General features: G+C 42.1%; 1 protein-coding gene and 1 non-coding gene across 5 annotated transcripts in view; both read right to left on the bottom strand.

The window, feature by feature from the left end:
- Positions 1-25,500, bottom strand: part of Slc25a30 (solute carrier family 25 member 30) — a 33,704-nt gene extending 8,204 nt beyond the window's left edge. For 2 of the 4 annotated variants that reach the window (XR_012436223.1, XM_020151860.2), the window contains exons 1-5: positions 14,452-14,573; positions 8,547-8,666; positions 6,908-7,055; positions 2,946-3,040; positions 1,768-1,853 (exon numbers count right to left, since the gene is read on the bottom strand). Coding sequence is in view for 3 of the 4 variants with exons in the window: in XM_020151860.2 (XP_020007449.2) it covers positions 1,768-1,853; positions 2,946-3,040; positions 6,908-7,055; positions 8,547-8,610 (393 nt within the window). In the remaining variant the exon portion in view is untranslated. Of the gene's footprint in view, positions 1-1,767; positions 1,854-2,945; positions 3,041-6,907; positions 7,056-8,546; positions 8,667-14,451; positions 14,574-24,948; positions 25,112-25,333 lie in introns of those variants that run through there. The other 2 variants (XM_074043358.1, XM_074043359.1) reach the window with 2 other exon arrangements.
- LOC141413204 (small Cajal body-specific RNA 24) lies at positions 7,584-7,713 on the bottom strand. The gene has a single exon (XR_012438012.1).
- Positions 25,501-25,742: the final 242 nt, after the last annotated feature.

Genomic DNA, 25,742 nt, shown 5'->3' with positions numbered 1-25,742 from the left:
AAATGCCAGGGCAGCCACATGACCAAGATCCCATCAGAAATGTTTGAGGTAGCTCTTTCCCTTCTTAACAATAAAAAGGGATTTCTTACTAAAAATTGGTACCTTATATTTATTCAGGGAAAAATACAGGACCTCTTACTTCTAAAGAGAACTGTTGCTGCCACAGTAACATGGGGGAAAAAAACCCAAAATACAGGATCTGCCTTCCCATAAGCCCTGACATATGATAGGAGTTTGGTTATTTTTCTGTAGCTCTTTTACCCCAACTGAAGATGATAAACTTATAGCAAAGGTGCCCTATCTATAGGACATGTGTAACTGCAATGCACCCAACATGTCACATACAGCATCAATGCTCATCAGAACCCCTTATTACACCGAAGGCTGTCTGAGGGCAGGGCCCTCCTCCTACTCACTTGGGATGCTAAGGACGTCGTACAACGTAGAAGAACAAAACACTAAATAATGGGGGTGGAGGAGGGAATACCCCAAGGGATTCAGAAAGTAACTCACGTAGAACTTTTATTAGTTATTCCTTTGCTTTATTCAAAAAAAGACTTAAGGAGGCTGTGTACCTAATATTCTCAATAAGTTCATCTAATGTGTTACAGCTAATTACAGCAAGTAAGTATTTCACTTGTATTTCCTGAAACTAAAATAGTGGGTCAGAAAATGCCTTCAGAAATACTTATTAACAAGCAGCCTAGATTTGGGTAAAACTTGTAGCCTATCTTCCTTCTCCCCTTCCTACCCCTCACCCCAGTATGGGGGATTGAACCTAGGGCATCACGTTTGTTAGAAGTGTTCTACCATTTGAGCCACGCCCACAGTCCTTCTGCTTTGTATTGTTTTTCAGGTAACGGTATTGCTAACTTTACCAGAACTGGCCTTAAACCTGAGTTCCTCTTGTTTCTGCCTCCCAAGTAGCAGGAGCTCCTGGGCCACCATGCCTAGTAGCCCATCTACCTTTTTTTCTTGTGGTACTGGAAATTGAACTTGGCCTCACATTTGCTAGAGTTTGAACTTGGCCTGGAATTTGCTAGGCAGGTGCTCTTACCACTTGAGCCACCCCAGCAGCCCTTTTTTGTCTTGGTATTTTTGAGATAGGGTCTTGTGAACCATTTGCCCAGGCTGGCTTCAAACTTCAATTGTCCTGATTTCTGCCTTCCCAGTAGCTAGGATTACAGGTGTGAGCCACTAGCACCAGCTACTTTTAATGAAACAAAAAAATAAGGGAGATTTTCCATGAAAAAAGAAATCAAACACATCCACATCTAATTTTTTTTTCTGCACAGTCACCAAAATCCTTATCTCCAAAATGAGCTCTACTACTGAGCTCATCTGTACCTGTGGGAAATCTACTTAGTGAACACTTAAAAGTTAGACTCTACATGACACAATGTATAAACAGATTCCCATACACACAGCATATGTTATATTCACAGATTTTCATTATGTGAATGCTGTTTCCAGTAAGAAAATGTGAAATCTAGGATCGGGGGATGGTAGCTCATGCCTGTAATCCTGTGACTTAGGAGGTGGAAGAAGGAGGATCCAATCTCTGAGGCTAGCCTGGGCTACATAGAGAGACCCTGTCAAGAAAGGAGGGAGGGAATGAGGAAGGAAGGGAAGAAAGGAAGTAAGGAAGGGAGGGGAAGCAGGAAGGGAAAGGTGGAAAGAAGCACGGGAGGGAGGGAAGCAAGGAGGGAAGAAACAGGGTAAGAAAGATGTGGACTGTGCCTCTAAGATGTAGCTATCATGGCTTACTTTTAAAACATCAGTTGGATTAGCAATGGTAGAGGATATAACTCCAGAGAGAATTCCACACACAACATTGATCAGTAGGGTTTCATCTGTAAACAAAGACAAATTATTTGATTTACGATACAGAGTTCTTTCTGTAAGCAACTTCAATTGTTCCTTATTTACACACAACTTAATTCATCGTAAGATAAAGAAATTTGTGCTTTTATGAATCAAGTAATTTTAAAAGGAATCCTGCTAACTAAAAGAATTCTGCCTACCAAAATTTCTTGATATCTAAAAATAAATTTAAATTACCATGCAAAGTGAGTAACCATCTACCAATTCAATTGTGTGTGTATATTCAAATCATCATAATTAAGATGAGACATACCTGTCAGGAGAAGAGATATATCCCTCTGATTAACATGGAGATTTATTCAGCACAGAAAGTTTTTAAAGCACATCATGTGTATCTAGTACGACATATATCAAAGTACTTCCCAAAGCATCTTTTGAAGCTTTTTTTTTTTTGGCAGTACTGGGGTTTGAACTCAGGGCTTCACACTCGCTAGGCAGGTGCTCTATCACTTGAGGAAGCCTGCCAGCCCTTTTTTCAAGGCTTTTATATTTTATCCTTTTGATGGAATTAGGGCTTGAACTCAGGGTCTCATGCTTGATAGTCATGTGCTCTACCACTTGAGCCACTCTGCCAGGCCGCCAGCCCTTTTTAAAACTCTTGATCCCTACTCTCACATAAAAGAGAGCTCCCCATTCCATTGGGGGAGGAAAAAAAACAAAATTGTATGGTTAAAACAAAATCATAGAACCAAGCAGCCCGAGTATTATTACACAGAGTATTAGAACTCAGCACACTTAGCATGAGAAAGGGATTCAATGGCTTCCTGAAGAGCAGGTGATAGTTCCTATGATTTTATAAAATTTAAGTCAGATTAAATGATAACAACATACCCTCTAGCATAGTCACTTGGGACAGGAAGACAACTAACTAAAATGTTTGCAGCATGGCTCCTTGTGAGTGTCATCCCCACTCATTCAGCTGAGACCAGACTTGCTATAGGCACAAAGAGTTTAGACTTTGCACTAACTTCTCCCTGGCCTTCTCAGTGAAGTCACAGACCTATAACACAAGACCAACCACCCACCTGCTGTCCCCAAGTGGACAGGCAACTCCCACTCACCTTCTGCACGCTCCACGAACAATCGCTTCAAGCTCTGGTAAGTGCCAATCTTGATGGTACCATAGGAAGCCTGGCGTAGCATTGCAGGGGCAATCCTGTCAAATAAAAAAGCAGGGGAAAAAAACATCTAGAAGTCACTTGAATCCTCAAGACGACCCCATGCAGAGAGAGACACAATGTGGTAAAAGGAAAATTGTGCTACATCTTAGAGGCACATTCTACAGTTTCTTTTTCTTTCTTTTACAAATGTCATAGCATTCAATCATAATGTGGAAATTCAATGATTCAAGTGTCCTGTTTTGTCATAATCTTTTTCTTTCTTTTTTTGATACAGAGTCTCACTACGTAGCTCCAGTTGAATTCAAAGAGATGAGTCACCTTCCAAACTACACTTTTTAATTTTTTAGTTTCTACTTTTTGGCATGTGAACTCATGGCCTTGTACTTGATAGACAAGTGCTACCTGAGCCATACCTCCAGCCCTTTTTGCTTTAGTTATTTTTGGATAGCGTCTCTCTTTTTTTTTTTTTTGCTGAGGCTAGCCTGGACTGTGATCCTCCTACTTATACCTCCTATGCAGCTAGGATTACAGAAGTGCACCACCACACCTGGCTTGTTTATTGAGATGGGGGGAGGTCCTAACTTTTTGCCCAGGCTAGCCTCAATCTGCAATCCTTCTGATCTGCACTTCCCAAGGAGCTGGGATCACAGTCATGAGCCACTGAATTTGGCTGAAACTATACTTAAATGGATCTCTTTAACATTCAAAATCCAATAAAAATACAAGAGGGTTTGATAAAATTTGTGTCAGTTATCAGTTCATCATGTGGAAGCGTGGCCCCTCATACATAATTATCTTCAAATGAAGAGATAAGTGAACTGGAAGTTCATTCCCAATTTGCATTAAAATGCAAGGACTTTCCATTCTTGGTACAAAGCACCTGGGAAACAGAGCCAGGCATGCTGCAATAACCAACAACTCATCTAACCCCTGTGGCTCCTAACTGAGTAATTTCCTCTCCCTAGAAGCTTTCCCACAATATTGAAACAAGCTCAAGACAGAAGCAGGAAAACAAGCCAACTTTCCTCCATCTTGGATGCTCCTCCACTGTCCATTCCCTGCTCTCCTTCTGCACTTCTACTTCCTTCTTGAATTGCAATCTGGACTCTCCCCACTCCCTCAAAACCCCACTCCAGGTAAGCAATTGGCAACCTTGCAGCTAAGTTAAATGATGCTTTTCAAGCCCTATCTCCCATAACTTCTTGGTCATATTTGCTCCTAGTCACCCTCAGTCCTACAACAACACTCTCCTCCCTCACCTAATACAGCATCCCCCTCTCCCACTTCTCTCCTTTTCTCTACAGCATCCAACCTGTGTCCTGTGGGGTCCCCAGAATTCTACCCTACCTTCTTCCTTTACTACACACTCCTTGGGTGAACTCATCCACGCTCATGGCTTCAAGACCATGTAAATAAAGACAGATGACTCCTAAGTCCATGTTTCTAACAGTCATTCAAAAACACATTTCCAGGGCTGGCAGAGTGGCTCAAGTGATAAGAGCGTCTGCCTAGCAAGTGTGAGGACCTGACTTCAAACCCCAGTGTCGACAAAAATCAAAAATAAAAAAAGAAACACATTTCCAGCTGTTTCTCAGACCCTTAATTTAGACATCCTCCTTCCTACAAAATGTTCCACCCTGAACTAATTACCTTCCTCCTCCAAACAACCAGCTCAACTCTTGTGTTTCCTACACCAGGGAATGAACCTCCAGCTACACATTGGCCAAAACCAGAAACTAAGCCATTAGCCTTATTCCCCATTACTCCCCACCCTGTCTCATATTTGGGGGGCCTCAAAGATGAGGTGACATAATGCTCTTGATCCCACAGACTAGAGTTCCAGCTTGCTTTCTCTTTCTCTATTCCAAGACCAAACCCTCAGCTCAGCTCCTCCTCTCTACTTGTGACAGCCCTGCTCTAGGATTCCCATCCTTTAACCCTTCCTCCCCATGGCAGCCAAGTGACTTTTGCAATGGAAACCTGATCAGTCCTACTTAAAACCCTTCTGTGGCTTCTGTCTGCCATAGGTGTGTGAAACTCAAATGTTTTCAGGTAGCAGGCAGATACGTGAGTGAGTGGAGCAGGCTCAGTCCAACTGCACATGCACCATGCATCAGAGCGTCTATAAACCACAGAAAGCATCCTTAACTCCAGTGACTACTATCATAGAGAATGGAGGCAGGCCTGATGCTGACTTTTCTTGAGAAGATAGAATCACAGGTTATAAACACCAACCACAAAAAGGAGTCCTAGACATTTATGTGCAATTTTTCATTTTTAAATACTAGCTCAGCCAGGCACAATGACATATGCCCGTTATCCCAGCTACTTTGGGAGTCTGAGGCAGGGGAGTGCTTGAGCCCAGGAGTTCAAGGCCAATGTGGGGAACATAATGAGACCCTGTTTCAAAAATGAAATAAGGGCTAGGGGTGTGAGTCAAGTGGTAGAGCACCTGCCTAGCAAGCAAGAGGCCCTGAGTTCAAACTCCAGTACTGCAAAAAACTAAACTAACATATTAATTCAACTGAAAAACAAAATCCTGGGATTGTGGGTGCATGGAGCGGCTGTGGGCTCCCAGTTGGGACCTGGGTTTGGCATGGCATGAGACTGGCCCCATTTCTCTACTCACCAACCCCCACACCATATGCATGTTCAGTTGCTTGCAGTTCCTAGACTGTTCCATGCTCGCCTGCACAAACTCCTGGCTCTCGATAATATGACTTCCCTCTAACTTCACCTGGCCGACTCTTCTTGATCCTTCAAAGTCTGCAAAAGTGCCTCCTAAATTAAACAGCTCTCCCCACCCTTTCTTACTCCACAGGCTGGGACTGAGGCCTTCTCTCTACAGATTCCACTAATGACATCTGTAGCCCCCACTAATGATAGTTCATTAAGGAAAGTATGATGCTCTCTTGTCCTGTGAGGTCATGTTCACTGTGCCCCGAGAGGCTGTCACAGACCACATCACTCAGGCTCCTTCCAGCTGACTCCCCAAGGGTTCAGCCAGTGGGGGAGGAATGAAGGAGAAAAAAGCAGAGGATTTCTTCCCCTCCCTGAGAGCTACCAAGGTATCCTTTGACAACTGCTGTCCTCTCCCCCAAGGCTCCAGCCCTCGTGGGCTCTTGTACTACTACTCTTGCCCTTGATCCTAGGGCTAGTTACAAGTTCACTTGCAGCTTCCAGAGACTATCTAACCTTCATTTGTTCCCTTAACACTCCCTTCATTCAAGACCCTTCACTTAACTAGCCAAGTGAATCTGCTTCCTGCAGAGGGCAGGGCCTTGTCTGTCACGCTTCCAACCAGAACCTACAGAATGCTGTGGATTAAATACTGAATGGGTGAAAAAGCAGCTCAGTGCAATTCTTCCCATGCTACGTCATTTTCATTATGGCAAAATCTCAATAATTCAGAGTAATGAAGGAAAATACTGTTCTTTCAAAGTAAAAAACTAGTGCTTTAAAAAAGTTTTGCTTTTTTGTCTGCATTTGAACATAATTTCACCAAAATATTTGCTACCTAACATATATATGTAGAACATAGCTGAGCTGGACAGCAGTGGCTCACACCTATAATCCTAGCTACTTGGGATGCTGAGATCAGGAGTCCTCAAGAACCCCGTCTCCAAAATAACCAAAGCAAAATGGACTAGAGATGTGGCTCAAGAGATAGAGCACCTGCTTTGCAAGTGTGAAGCCTTAAGTTCAAACCCTAGTCCCATCAAAAAAAAAAAAAAAAAAAAAAAAAAAAACCAGCTGAAATTAAAAGTGGAAAAACCTACTATGCAAATTGCCCTTCCCAAATCCACCTCAAGTCTTTACTGTTTCTCTAAGAAGTCCTAGTCTCAAGTTTACAAATGTCAAAGAGTCAACAGTGACATAAAAACACACAAAGGCTTACTCACCCTGAATACAGGGCCTTCAGCCCTTCTTCTCTGCCTATCCTCACCAAAGCATGCAGCATTCCTCGGTACCTAATTTCTCTAAAGTTGGCATCATTTGTCTGGCCTTGAATCTGGAGCCGTGTCTTGGTTAAATCAATTGGAAATGTGCCTTAAAATCATAAATAAAAGACAATTAAATTGTAAAAACCCATAAAGGAATACTACACTGAATAAAAAGACACTTCACTAAATACATATAGTGACATATTACTAAGGAAGCATTCAAACTATAACATGAAGTAAGAAACATTAAGAAATGGCAGGCACTGTGTAGCTTTTTTCTATTTAAAAAACTAACGCACTATGGCTGGGGGCATGGCTCAAGTGGTAGAGTACCTGATGAGCAAGTGTGAGGCCCTGAGTTCAAACCCTAGTACCACCAAAAAAAGTTAAGGAACCAAAAGACTAACAGAAACAAAAAATGCATAAGTGTATTTTTCTTTCTTTATATTTTTACTTATACATCATTTTATTCTACAAAAGATCCAAGGATCTTGCCACAGAAAATAAACAGAATTATTTATGCAAATAAGGAATTTATTTAAAACCTAAAGTTATCATCCTTTATGTATGTGAAGCCTAAAACTGGGCTCAACATGACTGAAAAGAGATTTCTAAAAAGTTTTTTTTTTTTTTTTAATGTCAGTAGTGGAACGATCCACCCTTTTCACTTAAAAAGGGCAAACAGAGAGCTACTATATTTCTCTAGGACATTTACAAAGAGTTGTCTTCACCTTGAGAAGAAACTGAATAAAAATAAATGTCCATATAAAATTCATTTTCTAAAAAGTTTCTCATTTAGGAAAGGATGTTTTATAGTCTAAAATTAAATCTGATAATGCAGGTAAACATGACTAATGTAGTACCTAACAGCTGACCCAAATATATACAGTCCATCCTCAGACAGTACCTTTGACTCACTGGATCAATGTTAACTCACTCATTGAATGAATCTTCATTCACTGAAAGCCCAGCAGCACAGAGCACCTAAGCTGGTGGGTGGATGGGTGCTTATTATGCCTTACAAGGCAACTGAGTCAATGAACTGTCCAGCCCAGTAAGAGGGCTCAGACGCTGCTCAGTCAGCACATGCTGAATGAATGATTCCCGAGAACAACACAGGGACACCGGGGTCAGATGTGGAGTACCACTGATGAAGGAGTCAGTAATAGGACACAGCTGATGTACAAAATTAAGAAGTGACTGAAAAAGTATAATCAATCTAAAGTGGCTCAGGGAAGACCTTGGCGCTTCCCAAACTGCTGACAGCCACGGGGGTTAGCAATGACAAAGTGGGGGAAAAGACAAGGAAAACAGAGACAGATGCAATCCAAACAGGATTCATAAAACTTCTGTTTGGTCAACAGCTCAACTGTCTCCTCAATGAACTCTGAACCCTAAGCTGCTAATAAGTAGCCAACACGACTATTCTGTCTTTAAAACACCAAAAGAAGGCATTTTTGAATTCTGAGGTAAATGTTTCAAAAGCTCATATTCTGCACTAGAGTAACATGCACATCAAACATCAAATGGCAACCTTAGGTTTTAAACACAGACACACACAACAGGCAAGGAGACCTCAGGACCCTGGGCTACTTACCACATTCCGCCATGATGGAGGCCAGCCCTCCATAGACAAAGGGCTTCCAGTTGAGGGCTGACATTCTCACTGTGGCTTCTCCTTTGAATTATGCAAACATCACCTTCAACAGGGTTTTTCCTGGACACAAAAGGAAAATGACTCAAAGTTATAACTTCTCACACAGGTGGTTTCTTCGCTGAAGTCTTTGGGTTTTATTTGGAGAGTGCATTCAGGGGCTATTGCTGAAGCTCTCTACAACAATGTTCAAGCAATGAACATTGCTGAGACATAGCTCAGCAATGTCTACTCTCATTTCACCACTGGCCTGACTTTCATCCAGGCCTCAAAACAATCTGCCACCTTGATTCATGTGCATGCATTCAGTGTGGTGCAGGAGGCAGTTCTATTTTATCTTAGATCTGTAATTCTTTGTGTGATAAACATTTGCTATTTATTTGCCACTGCCTTAGCGAGCCCCTAAGGGGAGGCATCATATTGCTCAGGTACACCGGAGCAGGAAAAGGTAAACCTACATATGATAAAATGACAATTAATTACTTAAAATGGCCACAACCTACTTCTAGAGCACACTCTGTAAATGCCAGGTCACTTCTCCTAACCAGATTATGTTACTAGCTGGGAGGCAGCTTGGCACAAAGGAAAAAAAAAAGCAGACTCAGGTCAGAGCCACACGTGTCCTTCCTACAAAAGTGCCTGTATAACCCGAGGCTAGGTATTTTCTTCATCACTATCATCACCACAGCAGCTGATGCAACCAATTAAGATAGAACATACATTTTTACTAAGATAAATGAAATGCCTCACTTTAAGGCCTATTGTGGGGGTTAAGTATCATGTATGTTAAAGACACTCAGTAAACTTTGCTTCTAGCTTCACGTTCACATGTTCTGTAGTTCTTTGTGAAGTGATAAATCTGCCCATTATCAGGAAACACAAAAGAAACACCTTTGTATATATACTATCCATTGTAACTGTTGTCTGTTTAAAATAGTTTCTAATTTATTAGGGTCATTATTAACAAGTGTTTTTATTTTGTATGTGTTTAGGAATTTCCCAACTGTACAAGTCCCAGAAGTCCACCATGAATCATGGCTGCCTAAAGTGTCAGTTCTCAACAAAGCCAAGGAGCTAAGAGATAATGTAAGAGAACCCTCTGTAAATCTGGTAACAGTTATTCCTTACTTATGGCTAGTAACCAAATTAAGAGCAGTTGCAAACAAGTGGGGTAGAAGCCTCCCTAAGCATATATCAGAAAGGTCATGTTTTTATTTCAGAACCAAAGAGCAAGCCCTAACCCCCTCCCCCAAACTCCTCCCATCTATCTATTATTACCTTGCAGACATCTAATGTCTGCACTTAACTAATTCTTAGCCTACTGAATTCAGTTACTATAATGATTAACTGTATAGTGACTGACTGACTGTAAGAACACATTAATAATAAATCTAGTAATTCATTTACCATCCAATAGTAACTTCCTCAACCCTCTTTTGGGTTCTGCTGACTGCCAAGTTGAAAAGCAAAACAATGATTACCTAACAGTGCATGTGGCATTATAACCAACATGTTCTATATAAATGATGTCAGTGGATCCCCCATCAAGTTTGGGATAAGAAACAAATACTACCATTCTCAAAAACAGACTATAAAACTAGTCACTTTAAGGTGCCTTGCCCAAGGTCACACAGCTGATAGGGGCAGAACTGAGCCAGCACCACCTTGTTCTAACTCCAAGCATGGTGCTCTTTCTGCTACAACCTGGGGCTGTCCACTATCACAAAGGAGTGAGAACCCACAAGGAGGTTGTGATAAAGATACTCTATTAATTTTAATTAAGGAAGAAATACTGCTAAGCAGAATTGAAAAGGTAGTCTGATAGGATGCATCTTCTAAACAATAAAATGTGCTTAATTTAAGAGAAAAATCTTAAAATAGCAAAAGGTAGCTATTCTAAAAGGCAATAATATATAATGTTTTTCCAAAAACTGGTATACAGCAATGGTACACACTAGTGTTCACATGATTTTTTTTCTCAAGGTTTTTTTTTTTTTTTTTGGTGGTACTGGGGTTTGAACTCAGGGTCTCATGCTTGCTAGACAGGAGCTCTACCACATGAGCCACTCTACTAGTTCTATTTTGGGTTGGGATTTTTTTCAAGAAAGGGTCTTGCAAACTACTTGCCTGACCTGACTTTGAAGCAATCCTCCTAATCTCTGACTCACAAGTAGCTAGGATTACAGGTGTGAGGTACTTAACCTGTGTGAGGAATCTTAATCTGGTGCAGAGCTTCTTAAAGGTACAGACAGACACCAGGGCCCCATCAATGAGGACAGTAGGGATGCCACCCACATGTCTGTTTGTTATTGAAATCAGTGAATTAAATAAACAATGGCCAATTTATACAGAGGATACTGAGATCATAAGTTCTTCTTTCAAATACTTAATTTCAATGATGACATTACAGTTGATTGTTCCTTTTATTCATCTAATTTATACTCATCTGTTTTGAGAGAGGGTCTCGCTATGTAGCTCAGGCTGGCCTAGAACTCATGGTTCTCCTGCCTTAGCCTTCCAAGTACTGAGATTGTAGGTGTAAACCTGGTTATTCAACTTACACATTAGTCCTTTTTTTTTTAAGCCAGGCACACCTGTAATGCTAGCTATTTGGGAGTGGACATCTCAGTTTGAACCAGCCTGGGCAAAAAGTTCTTAAAACCCCATTTGAACCAATAAAAGGTAGGCATGGTAGTATACTACTGTTATCCCAGCTACACAGAAAGCATAAATAAGGAGGATCGCAGCCCAGGCTGGCATAGGCATAAGCTTGCAGCACTATTCAAAAAATACCTAGAGAAAAAAAAAAAAAAAGTATCTAAAAGCAAAAAGGGCTGGGGACATTGCTCAAGAGGTAGAGCGCCTACCTAATGAGCAAAAGGGCATTGGTTCAAACCCCAGCACCACAATCCTCCTGATCAGCTAGGAGTACAGACTGAGCCACCGACTCTGGCAAAAATGATTGTTTTCCCTACAATCAATACATAGGTAACATCTGGGAGAACGAATGCGCATGCATACATATACACACACACACACACACACACACACACACACACAGCCTCCCAAATATCAGCAAAAGTTTACAGGAAATGGGATTTTAACTGACCTTTAATTTTTTAAAAAACTTAACTCTATTGCGATACACCCTGATCATATCTCACTAATTAACATTCTAGTTTTCTGTCACTAGTTTAGTCTGCTTTTTCGTCTTTAAGTTTTGATACTAAGTTTTGAGTTGACAAAGGCTCTGGGTTAATCCTCCAGTGCAAACACCCAACTAGAGCAATGGTACAAGTGACTCCTCACATGGGGTGCCTAGCACTCCCATCAGCTTTCAGATATATCACCAAAATAAAACCGGCCTTCCACCAATGAGCATCCATGCCTCTATCAGCATCCTTGGTTAAACTACAAGAAAATGCTTTGAATCTGGGGGTGTGGCTCAACTGGTAGAGCCCTTGCCTAGCAAGCTGTTAGGCCTGGATTCAATCCCCAAAAGAGAAAAAAAAAAAAAGTATTTTGATTCAACTGCAGTGTTTAAAAGTTAGCTAGTAAGAAGGTTAAAAAACGTCTGTCTTTCTGATTCCTCTCATTTCCTTTTCAAATGCCAAGATTCCTGAGCAATTAATTAAGACCACTGGGCCTTCACGATTTAAATGTTTGTGGAGTGAAAGAATAATTTGGCTTACATAAGAACCAGACAGCCTCAGGAGTGAAAAACTTCCAAACAAGAAGAGGTTCAGGTTAAGGCTGGAGGAGGTGAGCCAGTATCCACCTGAACTGGCCCTGGCAGGACTACAGTTGCCTCAGGCTGTATCTCTGTTCAGTAAAACAACACATTTGTTTTTGAACTATCTTTGGAGAGAGGAGGTTTCCTCACATGCATTCCTTTACTGCCAAGCAGTTTTTTGGACAAATCCCAGCTCTGTCTACTGAGGTACCAAGAATGAGAGTCAGAGATGGATGGATCCTTTGCGGCCTGCAGTGTCAGATCCAGGGAAGGAGTTACAACTTTGCAGAAATCCAGGGATCAGGCAGTGGTCGGAGACCACTTCCCATTCTGCTCTTTAAGTCAGACTAAAACCCAGTGAGCACTTCTCTTTGCTGTATTATGAACACAGTGCTAACTGCCATCAGTTGCCATTACAGAATACCTGATGTCAGGCATTGCTTCTACACATTTTCTACACAAGGGACTTGACTTAATCCTCACAACCCTAAGAAATAGGGATCATTACCCACATTTCACAACTGAAGCAACAGCCCTCAGAGAAAAGGGACTCTCCTCAATCACACAGGGCTTTCAAACTAAAGTCCTCTGAAGAACTGCAAGGTCTTTCCTCTAAGTACTTCATCTTCCAAAGGCTTTTTAAAAATATTGCGTTTGCCAGGCAGTGTCTCATACCTGTAATCCTAGCTATTTGAGAGGCTGTGACTGGGAGGATCTAAGTATGAGGCCAGCTGGGGCAAACAGTTTGTGAGACCCCCATCTCCAAAATAACCAGAAGCAAAATGGGCTGGAAGTGTGGCTCAAGTGGTAGAGCACCTGCTTTTTAAAGTGAAGCCCAAGTTCAAACCCCAGTCCTACCAACAAATAAATACTGAGTTTGGGGGGTGTAGCTCAGTGGTAGAGCACTTGCCTAGCATGTAGTAGGCCTTGTGTTCAATTCCCAGCACCACAAAAAAAGGGAAAAAAAAAAAAAAAAGCCGGTGGAAGAGTAAAACATGGGGTTTTTCTGCACAAGAAATGCAAAACCTCTTATTCTTTAGAAAGCATCTTCTGAATGAAGAGGTCTGTACAAATGAAGAATTTTAAAGATTCTCCCCACATTTAAGGTATATGCTCATTTACCTATTCTCTCTACTGTATATTGTTATATGGTTACTTAATAGTTTCACCTGACCTTATTGGTACAGCTGTAAGGAAAGGTAATTAGATATGATACTCGCTGCTGGTATTTCTGAAAGCCTTCCACGTTTCTCTCATATAATTAATTAATCCTTAATAAAGTCTTTCAGTGTTACTTGGCGTTCCCTTTGCAGTCAGCAACGTTAATCTGTAATCCCATGCCGGTCTCCATGTGCTCTCATAAACCTCTCTTCCCTGCTCCACTGCCCTTTCATGAACTTTTCCTATTTCCTGTCCTTTTAAAAAGTGCAGAACAAAAAACTAACTAAATAAAACTCAGCACTGATTTACGAAACGTGAGTTTTAAAAGGAATCTTAGAAATCCTATTCTCATTTCGCAAGAATCAACGGAGCCACGCACGGTCACGGCTCAGGCAAGGGCAGTCCATGCCTTTCAGCTTTCTCACTGCACGGGGAGGACGAATGTGGTTTTGCTATCTACTCTTGCGCAGGAACAAAACTGAGGATTCCTGCGACTGCTTTCTATGAAATGACACCCCGCAAGACCTTAAAACCCAGAGCTACAGAACTTTCCAAGCAAATTCCCTCGACTGGCTCTTGCCACTGTGAGCCAACCTGGAGCAACGCAGTAGCGAGCGCTTTCCCAGCGCACTGAGCTCGCGGTGCCCGGAGGAGGAGGGACGCACGCGGGCAGGGGACCCGACTGCGACAGCCAGGTGCAAACGCTCGGCTGCAGAACGCGCTTCACGCTGGCATCCCAAAGGCTCTGGAAAGAGAATCGCCCACACCACCCGCAACGGCTCCCGCAGAACCCGCGCGACCCACGCCGCAGAAGCCTCGAGAGACAGGGCCGGGCTCCCGGAACCTCGTGCCCCGCGGAGCCCCGCCCTGAGCACGCCAAGCCGTGTCCGCTCGGGGGACGGGCGGCGGCCCCAACCATACCTCCAACTCCCGGGGCGTGGACCGGGAACTTACCCGCGACGGCCGCCTTCCACCTGCCCCGAGTCAGACTCAGCCGCGGCCTAAACCCGCGGCGGTGCGGGAGCCTGAGAAAAGGCAGCCGGCGCCCCGCAGCCCGCGCGCAGCCCCGCCTCCTCCCCGCCTTCGAGGCCACGCCCCACCCTCGCTACGATTGGTTGCTGTCTTTCCAGTCCCGCCCCCCCTAACACGCCTCTTATAGCCCGCGGCAGGGTGGGCCCAGGCTGGAGCCCAGCTGGAGATCTCCGGCTCCCGCCCGCTGGGCAGTGAGCTGCGGGGGTCTCGATGACCTCTACAGTGACAATGACATCGACTCCTCAGTGTAAGAGAAACGTGGGGCAGCCATGGAAAAGAAGCCTTCTCAGAGGGTGGGTCTCTGTCCACGTGAACCTCCATGGTGGGAGGGAGGGCTGCACTTTTTAATACCAGTTTTTTTTAGGTTGAAAATGTACAAATTGACAAGAAATTTGAAAGAACCGTATTGTGAACCGTTACCCAGAGTCACCAAACGCTAACGTTTTGTAATATTTGCTTTCTCCATCACTATATTGTCCTCCTCCCGCCCCCAACCATTGGAAAATTGCTATTTATTATCACATACAAGAAATTGAATAAATTTCAATCATATCCAATATGCCGCCCGTATTTATATTTCCTTTGCTGTCCCAGAAGGTCATTTGCATACACACGTGTATTCAATTCAGGATCTTCTAGGACCATCCCGATGCATTTGATTTCACGCCTTAACTCCAGAACAGTACCCTCGCTTTTTAAAATCCTTCATAATTTCGTTATACTTGAGTCCAGGCCAGTTGTCTCGTAGACTATATCACACTCTGGATTGATGGACTTGTTTCCTCTTGATTAGATTCAGATTAAACGTTTTAGTGGGAAAAGTAGGAGTAATGGTGTGTACTTCCGTTGTTTCACTTCTCCACTTTCTGGGTCACTTAGTGTCAGTTTGTTATCGTTATCCACCATGCCAAGTTCAACCACGTGGTCAGGAGTGCGCCTGGCTCTTCTCTCAACAAAGCTACCCTCTGGGACCGAGATTAATACCTGCACGGATGGACTGAATCCCGGTGAATATTATGTCCCCAACAACCCTTTACCCAACGGATATAGAATACATTAAGGAATGCTTATTACAGCACTTACAATTTGGGGACTTTGCAATTCTATCCGTTTTTCTGATTTTTTAGCTAGCATTCCTGGCTTTAAAAAAAAAAAAAAAAAAAGGGGGAGGAGAGGGGAAGGAAGGAGGGGGGAGAGAAATGACCCAAATGTATGCACATATGAATAAAATAAATAAATAAATAAAACAAAAAGAGTATGTCCTTTTTTCCCTGTTCTCTTTTTTCCTTTTCTCTTCATCTTCCTCCCCTGCACAATTCCTTCTCCTCTTCTTTGTTTTTGAGTAATAATGTAGACTCCTGGATTCATTTTAAATCCACACACTACTGGGAGCATGGCTCAAGTGGTAAAGTACCTGCCTAGCAAGCACAAGGCCCTAAATTCAATCCCCAGTCCCACCGAAAAAAAAGAGATTTTTTGGAATATTTGTTCCATCAATCTTTGAGCTTTCTGGCACAAGACCTTCCAGTTCTACCATGTTTTCCTTGCAACAGCACTTTTATAATTTTATTATAATCCCTAAATCTTTTCCATTGCACTTTTCCTTTCATATTGCACTATATAATAATAAACAGTGTACATCTACCCAGGGTAGATCCAGCACCACAGGGTTCATACTAGCCTTCCCCTTTCCACATGCGTATCCTCTGTCTTCTGTAGTGAAAATCCTGGTTCCCACCAGCATCAATAAAATTACTCATTTTTTTCTATCCTACAATTAGCACAAAGCAGTCATGACCTACACACAATAGCACCAGCAAAGAACACTCTACGTTCAGGATTTGTGTCCTTATGATATATCCCTCTAACTGGTGTGCAGTTATTGTACTATGTTCCAAAGTTGCTTGAATTAATGGTCAGAGTATCAATTTAGTACAGTGTTACAGTTGTTTCTTTTCTTTGATTCAATTTTAGACTCATTTTTTCATCTTTATCTTTTGACTATATAAAGCACTCACACAGTTCAAAGTCAAATCATATAAAAGTTACTTTTGGAGAAATTTCACTTCCATTCCTATTTCTTGAACTGTTTCCCCTATGAAAAACCACCGGTAACCACTTTTTTTTTTTTTTTTTAGTTTTTGAGACGGGGTCTCACTATGGAACTCAGGGTCTTTCTGCCTCCAGCTCCTGAGTGCTGGAATTGCAAGCATATGCTACTACTCCCTGATGTCAGTGACCACCTTTTATAAGTAACTGACCATTGTTAGCTTATAGATTATCCTTCCTTCCCCCGATTAATATTGTGTGTGTGTTATCTATGCTATATTATGGATTACTACACAATTAGCAGTTCAGTTTCTGTGGGTCAGCCATCTAGGAGCCACTTTGGTAGGTACCTTGGCTCCAAATTTCTCACAGGACTGCAGTAAGGTATCACTTGGAGCTGTCATCTCAGGGCCTCACCCAGGGATGATCCACTTCCAAGTTGACATAGCTGGCTGTTGGCAGACCTCAGATCCTCTTTCAAGCTCCCTTGTGACTGTTGGCAGGCTTCACGTCCTGGCTGGCCATTGGCTGATGTAAGTTTCATGGGGCTGCCATAACAAGTTACCACACACTGAATGGCTTTTTAAAGATGGATTTATTCTCCCAGCTTTGAAGGCTAGATGTCAGAAATCATATGTAAGTAGTGCTGTGTTCTCTGTGGAGGGCAAGGAGCAAATTCTTCCTGGAGTCTCTCCTAGCTTTTCCAAGTTACCAATCCTTGACACTCTGTGGCCTGCAGCTGTGTCACTCTGATCTCTGCTTCTGCCTTCAGATGGTATTCTCTCTCTCTCTCCCTCTATGAGTGTGGGGCGGGGTAGGGGGGTGGAGAAGGGATTGTATCCAAATTTCCTTCTTATAAGAAGTAGGAGCCTGAAGCCTGTGGCTTACACCTGTAATCCTAGCTACTCTGGAGACAGAGATCAGGAGGATGGCAGTTCAAAGCCAGTCTGGGCAGATAGTTTGTGAGACCATATCTCGAAAACACACATCACAAAAAAGGACCAGTAGAGTGGCTCAAGTGGTAAGAGCATGCTGCCTATCAAGTGTGAGACCCTGAGTTTAAACCTAGTGCCAAAAAAAAAAAAAAAAAGAGGATTAGAGCCCACGACAATCCAATGTTATGCTTTGGATCTGGAATGTACCCCAAAATCCCATCTACTAAAGGCTTGGTTCAAAGCCTGACACTATTAGAAGGTGGTAGAAACATTAAGAGTGGGGCCTAGTGGGATGTCTTCCAGTGATTGGGGGTGTGCCCTTGAGAGTGGGACCCCAGCTCCTTCCTCTTCTCTCTGCTTCTCGACTGTAAGGTAAGTAGTAGCAGTATTGCAACATGCTACCTGTGTGCTTGCCATGGGCCCAAAAGCAACAGGAACAATCATGGACTAAAACCTCTAAAACTATGAGCCAAAATAAACCTTTTTTCTTTAGATGTTGATCATCTCAGGTATTTGTTATAGTCACAGAATGACTTCATTTAACTTTATCACCTCAGCCAAAAGCCTATTTCCAAATAAAGTGGCACTACAGGTACCCGGCAGGTTAGGATTTTTGGTTAGGACCAAACATATCTTTGGGTATACAGGACACAGTTAAATCCACAACACTTGAAGATATCAGTTTCTTGTATCATAAACCTCTGCATGAAATTGCTTACAGCATAGCACCTTGCTGAGAGTGTGCATGGAGGGGGGTGGGAGGATGAAGTTTTCAAGACAGAAGTCTCAGTCTCTTTGTGACCTAAGATAATAGTGGCATCCCATTACTTCTGCTGCATTCTGTCTGCTAGAAGCAAGTCAACAAGACCAGCCCACATGCAAGGGTAAAGGATTGCATACAAACATGAAAACAAGGAGACGGGAATCTTTGAGTACCACCTTAGAGGCTGACATATCTACCCCACAGAATGTTATATGAGGTAATACATGAATGTTAGCTTTCCATCATTATAACAAACACCTGGGATGATCAACTTGTAGAGAGAAAAGGCTTATTTTGACTTACAATTTTGGAGTGATTAGGCAGGTACATTGCTTTTAGACATCTAGTCGTAAGAGCAGCATATCCTGGCAGGAGCATATGGTAGAAAAAATCTACTCTCCTTATGACAGGGAAGCAAAGAGAGAAACAGGAAGAGACCAGGGTTCTACAATTCCCTTCGAGGACATACTCTTCCCATTGATCTGAAAACCTCCTATTAGGCCCCACCTCTTAAAGTTCCCACCACTTCCCAATAACAGCAAGCTGGGGACCAAGCCTTTAACATAGGGACCTTTGAGGACATTCTAGATCCAAATTATAGCAGTGTGCAAAACAAACTTTGCGAAATGGAATTGCTGTAGAAATATCTTCCAAATCTGTCCCCATCACTTGCCAGCTTAAAACTCTTCACTGACTCCACAATGTGCTCCATATTAAGGGTAAGCCCTTAGGCTGTGTAATAAGGTCCTTGCCCCTACAGCTCTTTGATCTTTCCAGGCCCAGGAACCAGTTCTCCTTCCTCCTACTCCATTCACCCACCTCTTAACCCTGCATTCTGAAGTCTGGCCATTTTCTCAGGTGGTTGAACTTTAGCCTTATTTGCATTTAGGCCTTGTATTAGCACACTGCATTCCAGTCTTTGGTACAGTAAAGTCGACAGGGCCAAAAGCCAGTATGACACTCCTGAGGTAAACAGTGGCCATCCCCATGGTGAGTTGAACATCAGGAACCATTCCTCACCCTCATCGGGCTTTTCAGCATCTTAGCAGTTGTGTTTGCACTCTAGAGTACTGATGAGTGGCAAATTCTTTGCAATCAGCTAGAGTTTTTTGTTTTCAGTACTGGGGCTTGAACTTAAACCTTGGGCCATTCCACCAGCCCTGTTTTTGTGAATGGTTTTTTTTGAGATAGGGTCTCTCGAACTTATTTGCCTGGGTGGGCTTTGAACCGTGATCCTCCTGATCTCTGCATCCTGAGTAGCTAGGATTATAGGCGTGAGCCACCGGCACCTGGTTGGAATCAGCTAGAATTTAATAAATGCGTATTCTGGAACATTAGAGTACCAGAGCATTCCACTGTAATATGGCTCTACAAAAAGAAAGAGTCTCTCTTAGAAAAGAAAACAAAGCAAAAAAAGAAAAAAGAGTCTCTTGGGTTTTGATGGCTGCTTGGCATCGCACTGAGTAAAAGGCTTTAATCAGACCACTTTTATAGGTAACCTTCAGTGGTGGTCGGGGGAGAAGGCTTATCTGACTGAGACACCTGGTCTTCTCTGCTCTGCTAAGTGGATCACTAAGAACACCTAGAACAGGTGCTCCCAGCTGTGTCCTGGGTGTGAACCAGTGAGATTCTTTGTCATTACATCTTTTAGCAGTGGTTCTCCATCAGCAGATTTTGCTCCCCAGGAGACATTTGGCAATAGCTGGACTTTTTTGGTTTTCACAACTGGGTATATGACTGGAGGTGTGACTCAAGCAATAGAGCACCTGCCTCCCAAGCACTAAGCCCTGAGTTCAACCCAGTGCTGGCAAAACAGACAAACAACTGGATACTTGCCGCTGGCTTCTAAAAACACTGCCAATCATCCTACAATGCTTGGGACAGGCTCCCCTGACCAAGAATTATCAAAATGGCAACAGTACAGAAGTATGAGAAAGCCTGTCTTATAAAAATGGAGCCGTGGCATGATTGTCTTGTTTCCAGGTGCTTTGTTGAGAATACTGTTTTTCGTGTGAGTCAGTGAGGAGTTGTGTAAAATACAGCTCCCCAAGCATGCCCCTTCAGCCTTGTGACTTGGCATAGATGACATTGCACCTGCTTACTCCTTTCTCTTGCTAATTCCTTCCCACTCTCAGTTTGAACTTCATCTCCTCCAGGAATTCTCTCCTAATCCCTAAACACTGGATGAAGTAGGTAGCCCTGTGTGTATCCATTCTGCTATCAGAACAGTTGCTATACTGCAATAGAAGGAAATATGTCCTTGCCAGTTTTCCACTAGACAGTAAGCTCCTTAGGGTAGGGACCCACACTTGCTCACTATTGTATACCCAGTGCTCAGCATAGCACCTGGTATGGCTTGCACCCAGTAAATATAGGCACATTTGAAAAGTTGACAAGATTTGGGATCTGGCAAGGAGATGAAGGCCTGGATACAGGCTTTTTCAAATGGTCTATCTCACTGATTTCATCACAATTGTAACCCCTGCTCAAAGTAAGGTAGGATAGGCTAGGGACTGTGAGGCATGGGAATCAGGAGCCAAAAGCTGTGAATAAATGCTGTATTGAATAACTTGATTAGGAGCACAAATGCCTTTTCCTTTAGTGTCACACTCCTTGTCTAGCTGTGGCATATGACAGAAAACATCCACATTCCCTCTGACCTTACCCAGACGATTAGTGTATCCTGAGAACTAAGCACATGTATCTTAAAGAAAATACTGGTAAGACAACTCCTTTGGTCAGAAACATTCTCAGAAAAGGCAGGCCTCTATATAACAATGACTCAGATTTAGTAAAACTGACCAAGACTTAAGTCTCTGGGCCAGATTGATCACTTCAAAACATTGGAACAACAAGAATGATGGGATATAACAGGTGCTCAGAAGAAGGGAGCACTTATCTAAAGGAATGTCTAGGCTAAATCCCCTGTCCAATTTTACCATAGATATCCCTGATGTTAGAAGACTCTTAATTCCTCTCCATGTCCACACTCTACCTTGAGCGTGCTCTGTCCTGGGTTTTACTGCTGCTCTGCTTGCTAAAGAAAACTCTGCTAGTCTTTTACCTGTGTCTCAGCCTGAGATTCCTTCCTGCATTAGAGACAAGGGTCTACATGGGCCAGGTAAAAGTCCCCTCTCTCTTGGGGATCTCCTTGGAGCCTCATTGAACCTGGTGACAAATGTTCATTTGTGTCTTTAGGCGCTTTCTAGTGGAGAAGAGCAAGAGTGTAAAGAGCAAGAGTGCAGGGATTCCACATAAAGTCTGGGGAGCTGTACTTAGAAATCTATTGTTTAATGTTATATTACTTCTGCATGTATTTATTTTAACGTCTGTCTGTCTCCTCTCTGCTACCAATTGCACAATGCCATAGACTGGGTAAGTTATAAAGAAAGGAGGTCTATTTTGGTTTATGTTTCTGAAGATACAAAGCTGAAAGGCCACATCTGGTAATGGCCTTGCTAGCAGAGTCCCAAGACAGTGTAAGACATCACATGACAAAAGACAGGGAATGTGTGTGATGTGTATCTTCAGGTCTCTCCCCCTTATAAAGCCACCAGGGTTCAGTCATGGGGACTGTACCCTAATGACCTTATCTAACCCTAATCACCTCCTATAGGTCTCCCCTCTAAATAACCACATTAAGTTTCCCCCTTGACTTCACATTGGGGATTAAATTTCAACATGTAAAGCCTTGGAGAGACATCTTAATTTTTATGCCTATGGCCCAGTTGCCTATTGTTGTACAACTCTAGAGCTAAGAATAGTTTTTGTACATTTTTAATGGTTGCATTTTAAGTGATTATGTGTCTACAGAATACTCTGGATTTTGTCTTTTGTCCTGCAAAGAGTAAAATATTAACAGTGTGGCCCTTAACAGCAAATATTTGCAGACCCCTAACCTAGCCTTTAGCAACATTCACTTTCAAGTTTCCCAGTCTGATCTCTGCATCCTTAGGTAAAGGGGGAACAGCACAACCTTGTAATAGTCAGTGGTCACAGAATAACTGTCACGAGACCCTCAGGGAGAGCTCCTCACAGCCTTGCAAGACAGACTGGCAACAGAGTCTCTTCGTACAGTCATATAGATTATACTCTTAGTCAAATTCTCTTGCACTTTCTATTTAAAATCATAAGTACAAAATTAATTGTACATTTTAAATTGAAATCACAGGGCAACCTGTCAGATTCTACACTTCACATAAATAACAAACCCGTGCGGATTGTCTTACAGTTAATGGCAGCTACTAAAAATATTAGTACCATGAGTGTAATTTAGCTCATCATTTCTATATTTAATTCTAAACCTTTCTGGAGTTATATAATCATATAAATGATAACAGATTTGCCAGCTCAGATCAGCTGAGTGAAATGGATGATTGAAAAAAAAATCTGAAATGTAAAACATTCCATTTACAGTGGAAGCTATATTGTTGTGATTCCCTTTTTTATACAGGAGTTGCGTCTCATCCAGCAGCAGTGACCTCATTTCTAAGCCTTTCAATTAAAGTTTACTTTCTAGACCTTTGTTCCTGGGCATTTCTCCCACAAGTTATTCCTTTGCCCAATTTGTTTGTGTCTGGTTTTAACTTTTATAGTCTGATTTAGATAGATAGACAGCACATTGAAGGGATTAAAAATAACAGTCACTTCAAAGTTCTCAGCTGCAACTCAGAAAACAAGGGAACTATGCTTGAAATTTCAGGGAAATTATTATAATAATTACCTAAACAAACTAGCAATAGGAAAATAAAAAGTAACAGTTGAAGGTCTGATTTTTCACACATGTGTCCTCAGGAAGGCTAATAGAGGATGTGTTTCCATAAAACTAAGAGATAAACAGAAAAGGAAGATATGGGGGCCAAGAAATAGGAGATAGATACAGAAGGATAGGGGTAAAGAAAGGAATCCCCAAGAAGACAGTACAAAAAATCTCAGACAGCAGCAAACAGTCCAAATTGGAACAAGAGCACAGAGATACTAGAAAGATATTGCCAAGAAAAAAATGAAACAAAGCCTCACCTGATGTTTGTAAAAATACTGATAGGAGACTTTGGGCTTCCAACGAAGAATTTGAGGATGAATTAGAAATAGTGCCCCCCCCCTCCATTTTTTAGATGAAGATACCTAATAATTCTAGGAAAATCCAAAGGTTATATAAAAAAGGAAATATAATCCTAGTATACTAAATGTCTCAGTTATGAAAACATATACAAAATCAGAGAAATGAAAATACTACATATTGATTTAACTAAAAATAGTGATGTACAGATGTTCTTCAAATCACAATGCAGTTACATTCTGATAAAGCCACCATAAGCTAAAAATATTAAGTCAAAAATGTGTTTAAGCCAGGTGCTGGTTGCACACCTGTAATCCTAGCTACTTAGGAGGCAGAGATCAGGAGGATCAAGGTTCAAAGCCAGTCCTGGGAAATAGTTCACAAGACCCTATCTCAAAAAAACCCATCACAAAAATAGGGGTGGTGGAGTGACTCAAGGTGTAGACCCCGAGTTCAAACCCAAGTACCACAAAAAGAACTTGTTTAATACATCTAAGCTAAAGAACATCATAGCATAGCTAAGTACCTGCTAACGTGAGCCTAACATGCTCAGAACACTTATTGTTGCAAAGTCTATTGTATAATAAAGGGTTGAATACCTGCATCAAAAAGTGCTAGCAACGTACGTGGTATACTGTAGATTAGTGTTGTTTCTTGTGAATACATGGTGGACAGGAGCTGTGGCTCACAGCTGCTGCCTAGAATCCCAAAGTGTGTGATGCTGCATATTGCTAGCCCAGGAAAAGATCAAAAATTAAAAAAAAAAGCAAGTCCTATCACACTCCCTCACTGATGCCCCACCTGGTGGCATCAGTTAGAACAGGGGAAGGCATTGTCTCCTGTCACTCTCCAGCACAGATGTCCTTTCAGATGTTTGACACTTGTAGGAGATGCACTAAAATTAGTGACTTTTTGTGAATCCTTCCTTAAGGGGAGCCTATGTCTTTGCTTCTGCTTCCAGCACACTGGTCACCTTTATCCTCTTACCTATATGTAATATGTTTTCCTGAGTGGGCTCTTTGCATTTATCCTTTCTTTATCTAGAAAGCTCTTCTCTCCCTCTCCTCAGAACTACCGCTTCTCCTCTTTGGAGCCTCAGGAGAAATGCCTTTCATGGACACTCTTTCTTTCATTTGCTGTTTGTTTTGGACAGGGTCTCACCAAGGCTGGCTTTGAACTTGCAGTCTCCTGCCTCAGTCTCCCTAGTCCTGGGCATGAACACCCTTTTTGAAGTAGTCTTCCTTATGATTTTTCTCCATCATTTTATTTCCTTCATAAATCTTATTAAAAATTCAAAGTTATCACGTGTATTTGTCTGTCTGTCTGCTTGTGTGTTCATCAGGATTAGCTAACTATTGTAACAGATAATTACAAAATCTCCTTGGTTTAAAAGAGTGAAGTTTATTGCTCTCCCTCACCCACACCAATCAGAATAGTAATGGCAATGGCGCTCTGCTCCATAGTCTAAGTTCTAGAAATCTGCTGTATAACAGTATCTGTGCTGAACAATAGTGTTCTGTATTTAAAATGTTGTTGAGAAGTTCAATCTCATGGTAAATAAGTAAGCAAAACAAAAGAACACAGAGAAATTTTTGGAGATGATGGTGTGTTACCTTGATTGTGGCAATGGGATCACAGGAATATGCATTTTGCCCAAACTCATCAAATTGTGTATCGTATGCTAGGTATGGCAGTACACACCGGCAGTCTCAGCAGTTGGGAGGCTGACGCAGGAAGATCATAAGTTCAAGGCCAGCCTGGGATACATATGAGACCCTGTATCAAAAAAAATTATACATCTCAAATATGTGTACCTTTGATGCACACACATATATATATATGTGTGTGGTATAAATTATACCACATATAAAGCTGTAAAAAAATTAAAACACTAGGTAAAAGAAAAATGAAAGGACCCTGTGCAGAATCTAAAATGAACATCATATTAAGCAAGTATTCAAGGTTCACTCTTAAAGAAATACATAGGTACACACGTACTGTTTCCCAGATGCTCAGGATGATTATCCTAAAGATCTCACACTTAGCTAGTCCATGTGGCAAGAGCTTGAAATAGATCAGACGCCCAACAAATGCTGGGTAACCAGCAAATTCCTCTGCAGAAGAGCAGCTCAGGCAGCGGCAGAGTTCACACTGTGCTAATGTTGGAACTGATAACAGCACAGTGTTGGCCTTTTCTATTCATCCTTCCCCACAGCTCAAGGTCATTACTCACTTGATGGTTTAAGTCACATGCACATGCATTCCTCTTAAAGACAAATTCCAGACTTGTTCTGTGGACATCACAAAAGGGTTTTGAATTGATGGAGGGCTGGCTCTATGACCAGGAATCCCTGGTCATGAATTTGGATTTTCCAACAGCCTGGGAAAAATTCTGCAACCAGAGCTC

The sequence above is a fragment of the Castor canadensis genome, chromosome 10 (genome assembly GCF_047511655.1).
Source record: "Castor canadensis chromosome 10, mCasCan1.hap1v2, whole genome shotgun sequence".
NCBI classification, from domain to species: Eukaryota; Metazoa; Chordata; class Mammalia; order Rodentia; family Castoridae; genus Castor; species Castor canadensis.
This window is presented reverse-complemented; position numbering and strand designations above follow the sequence as displayed.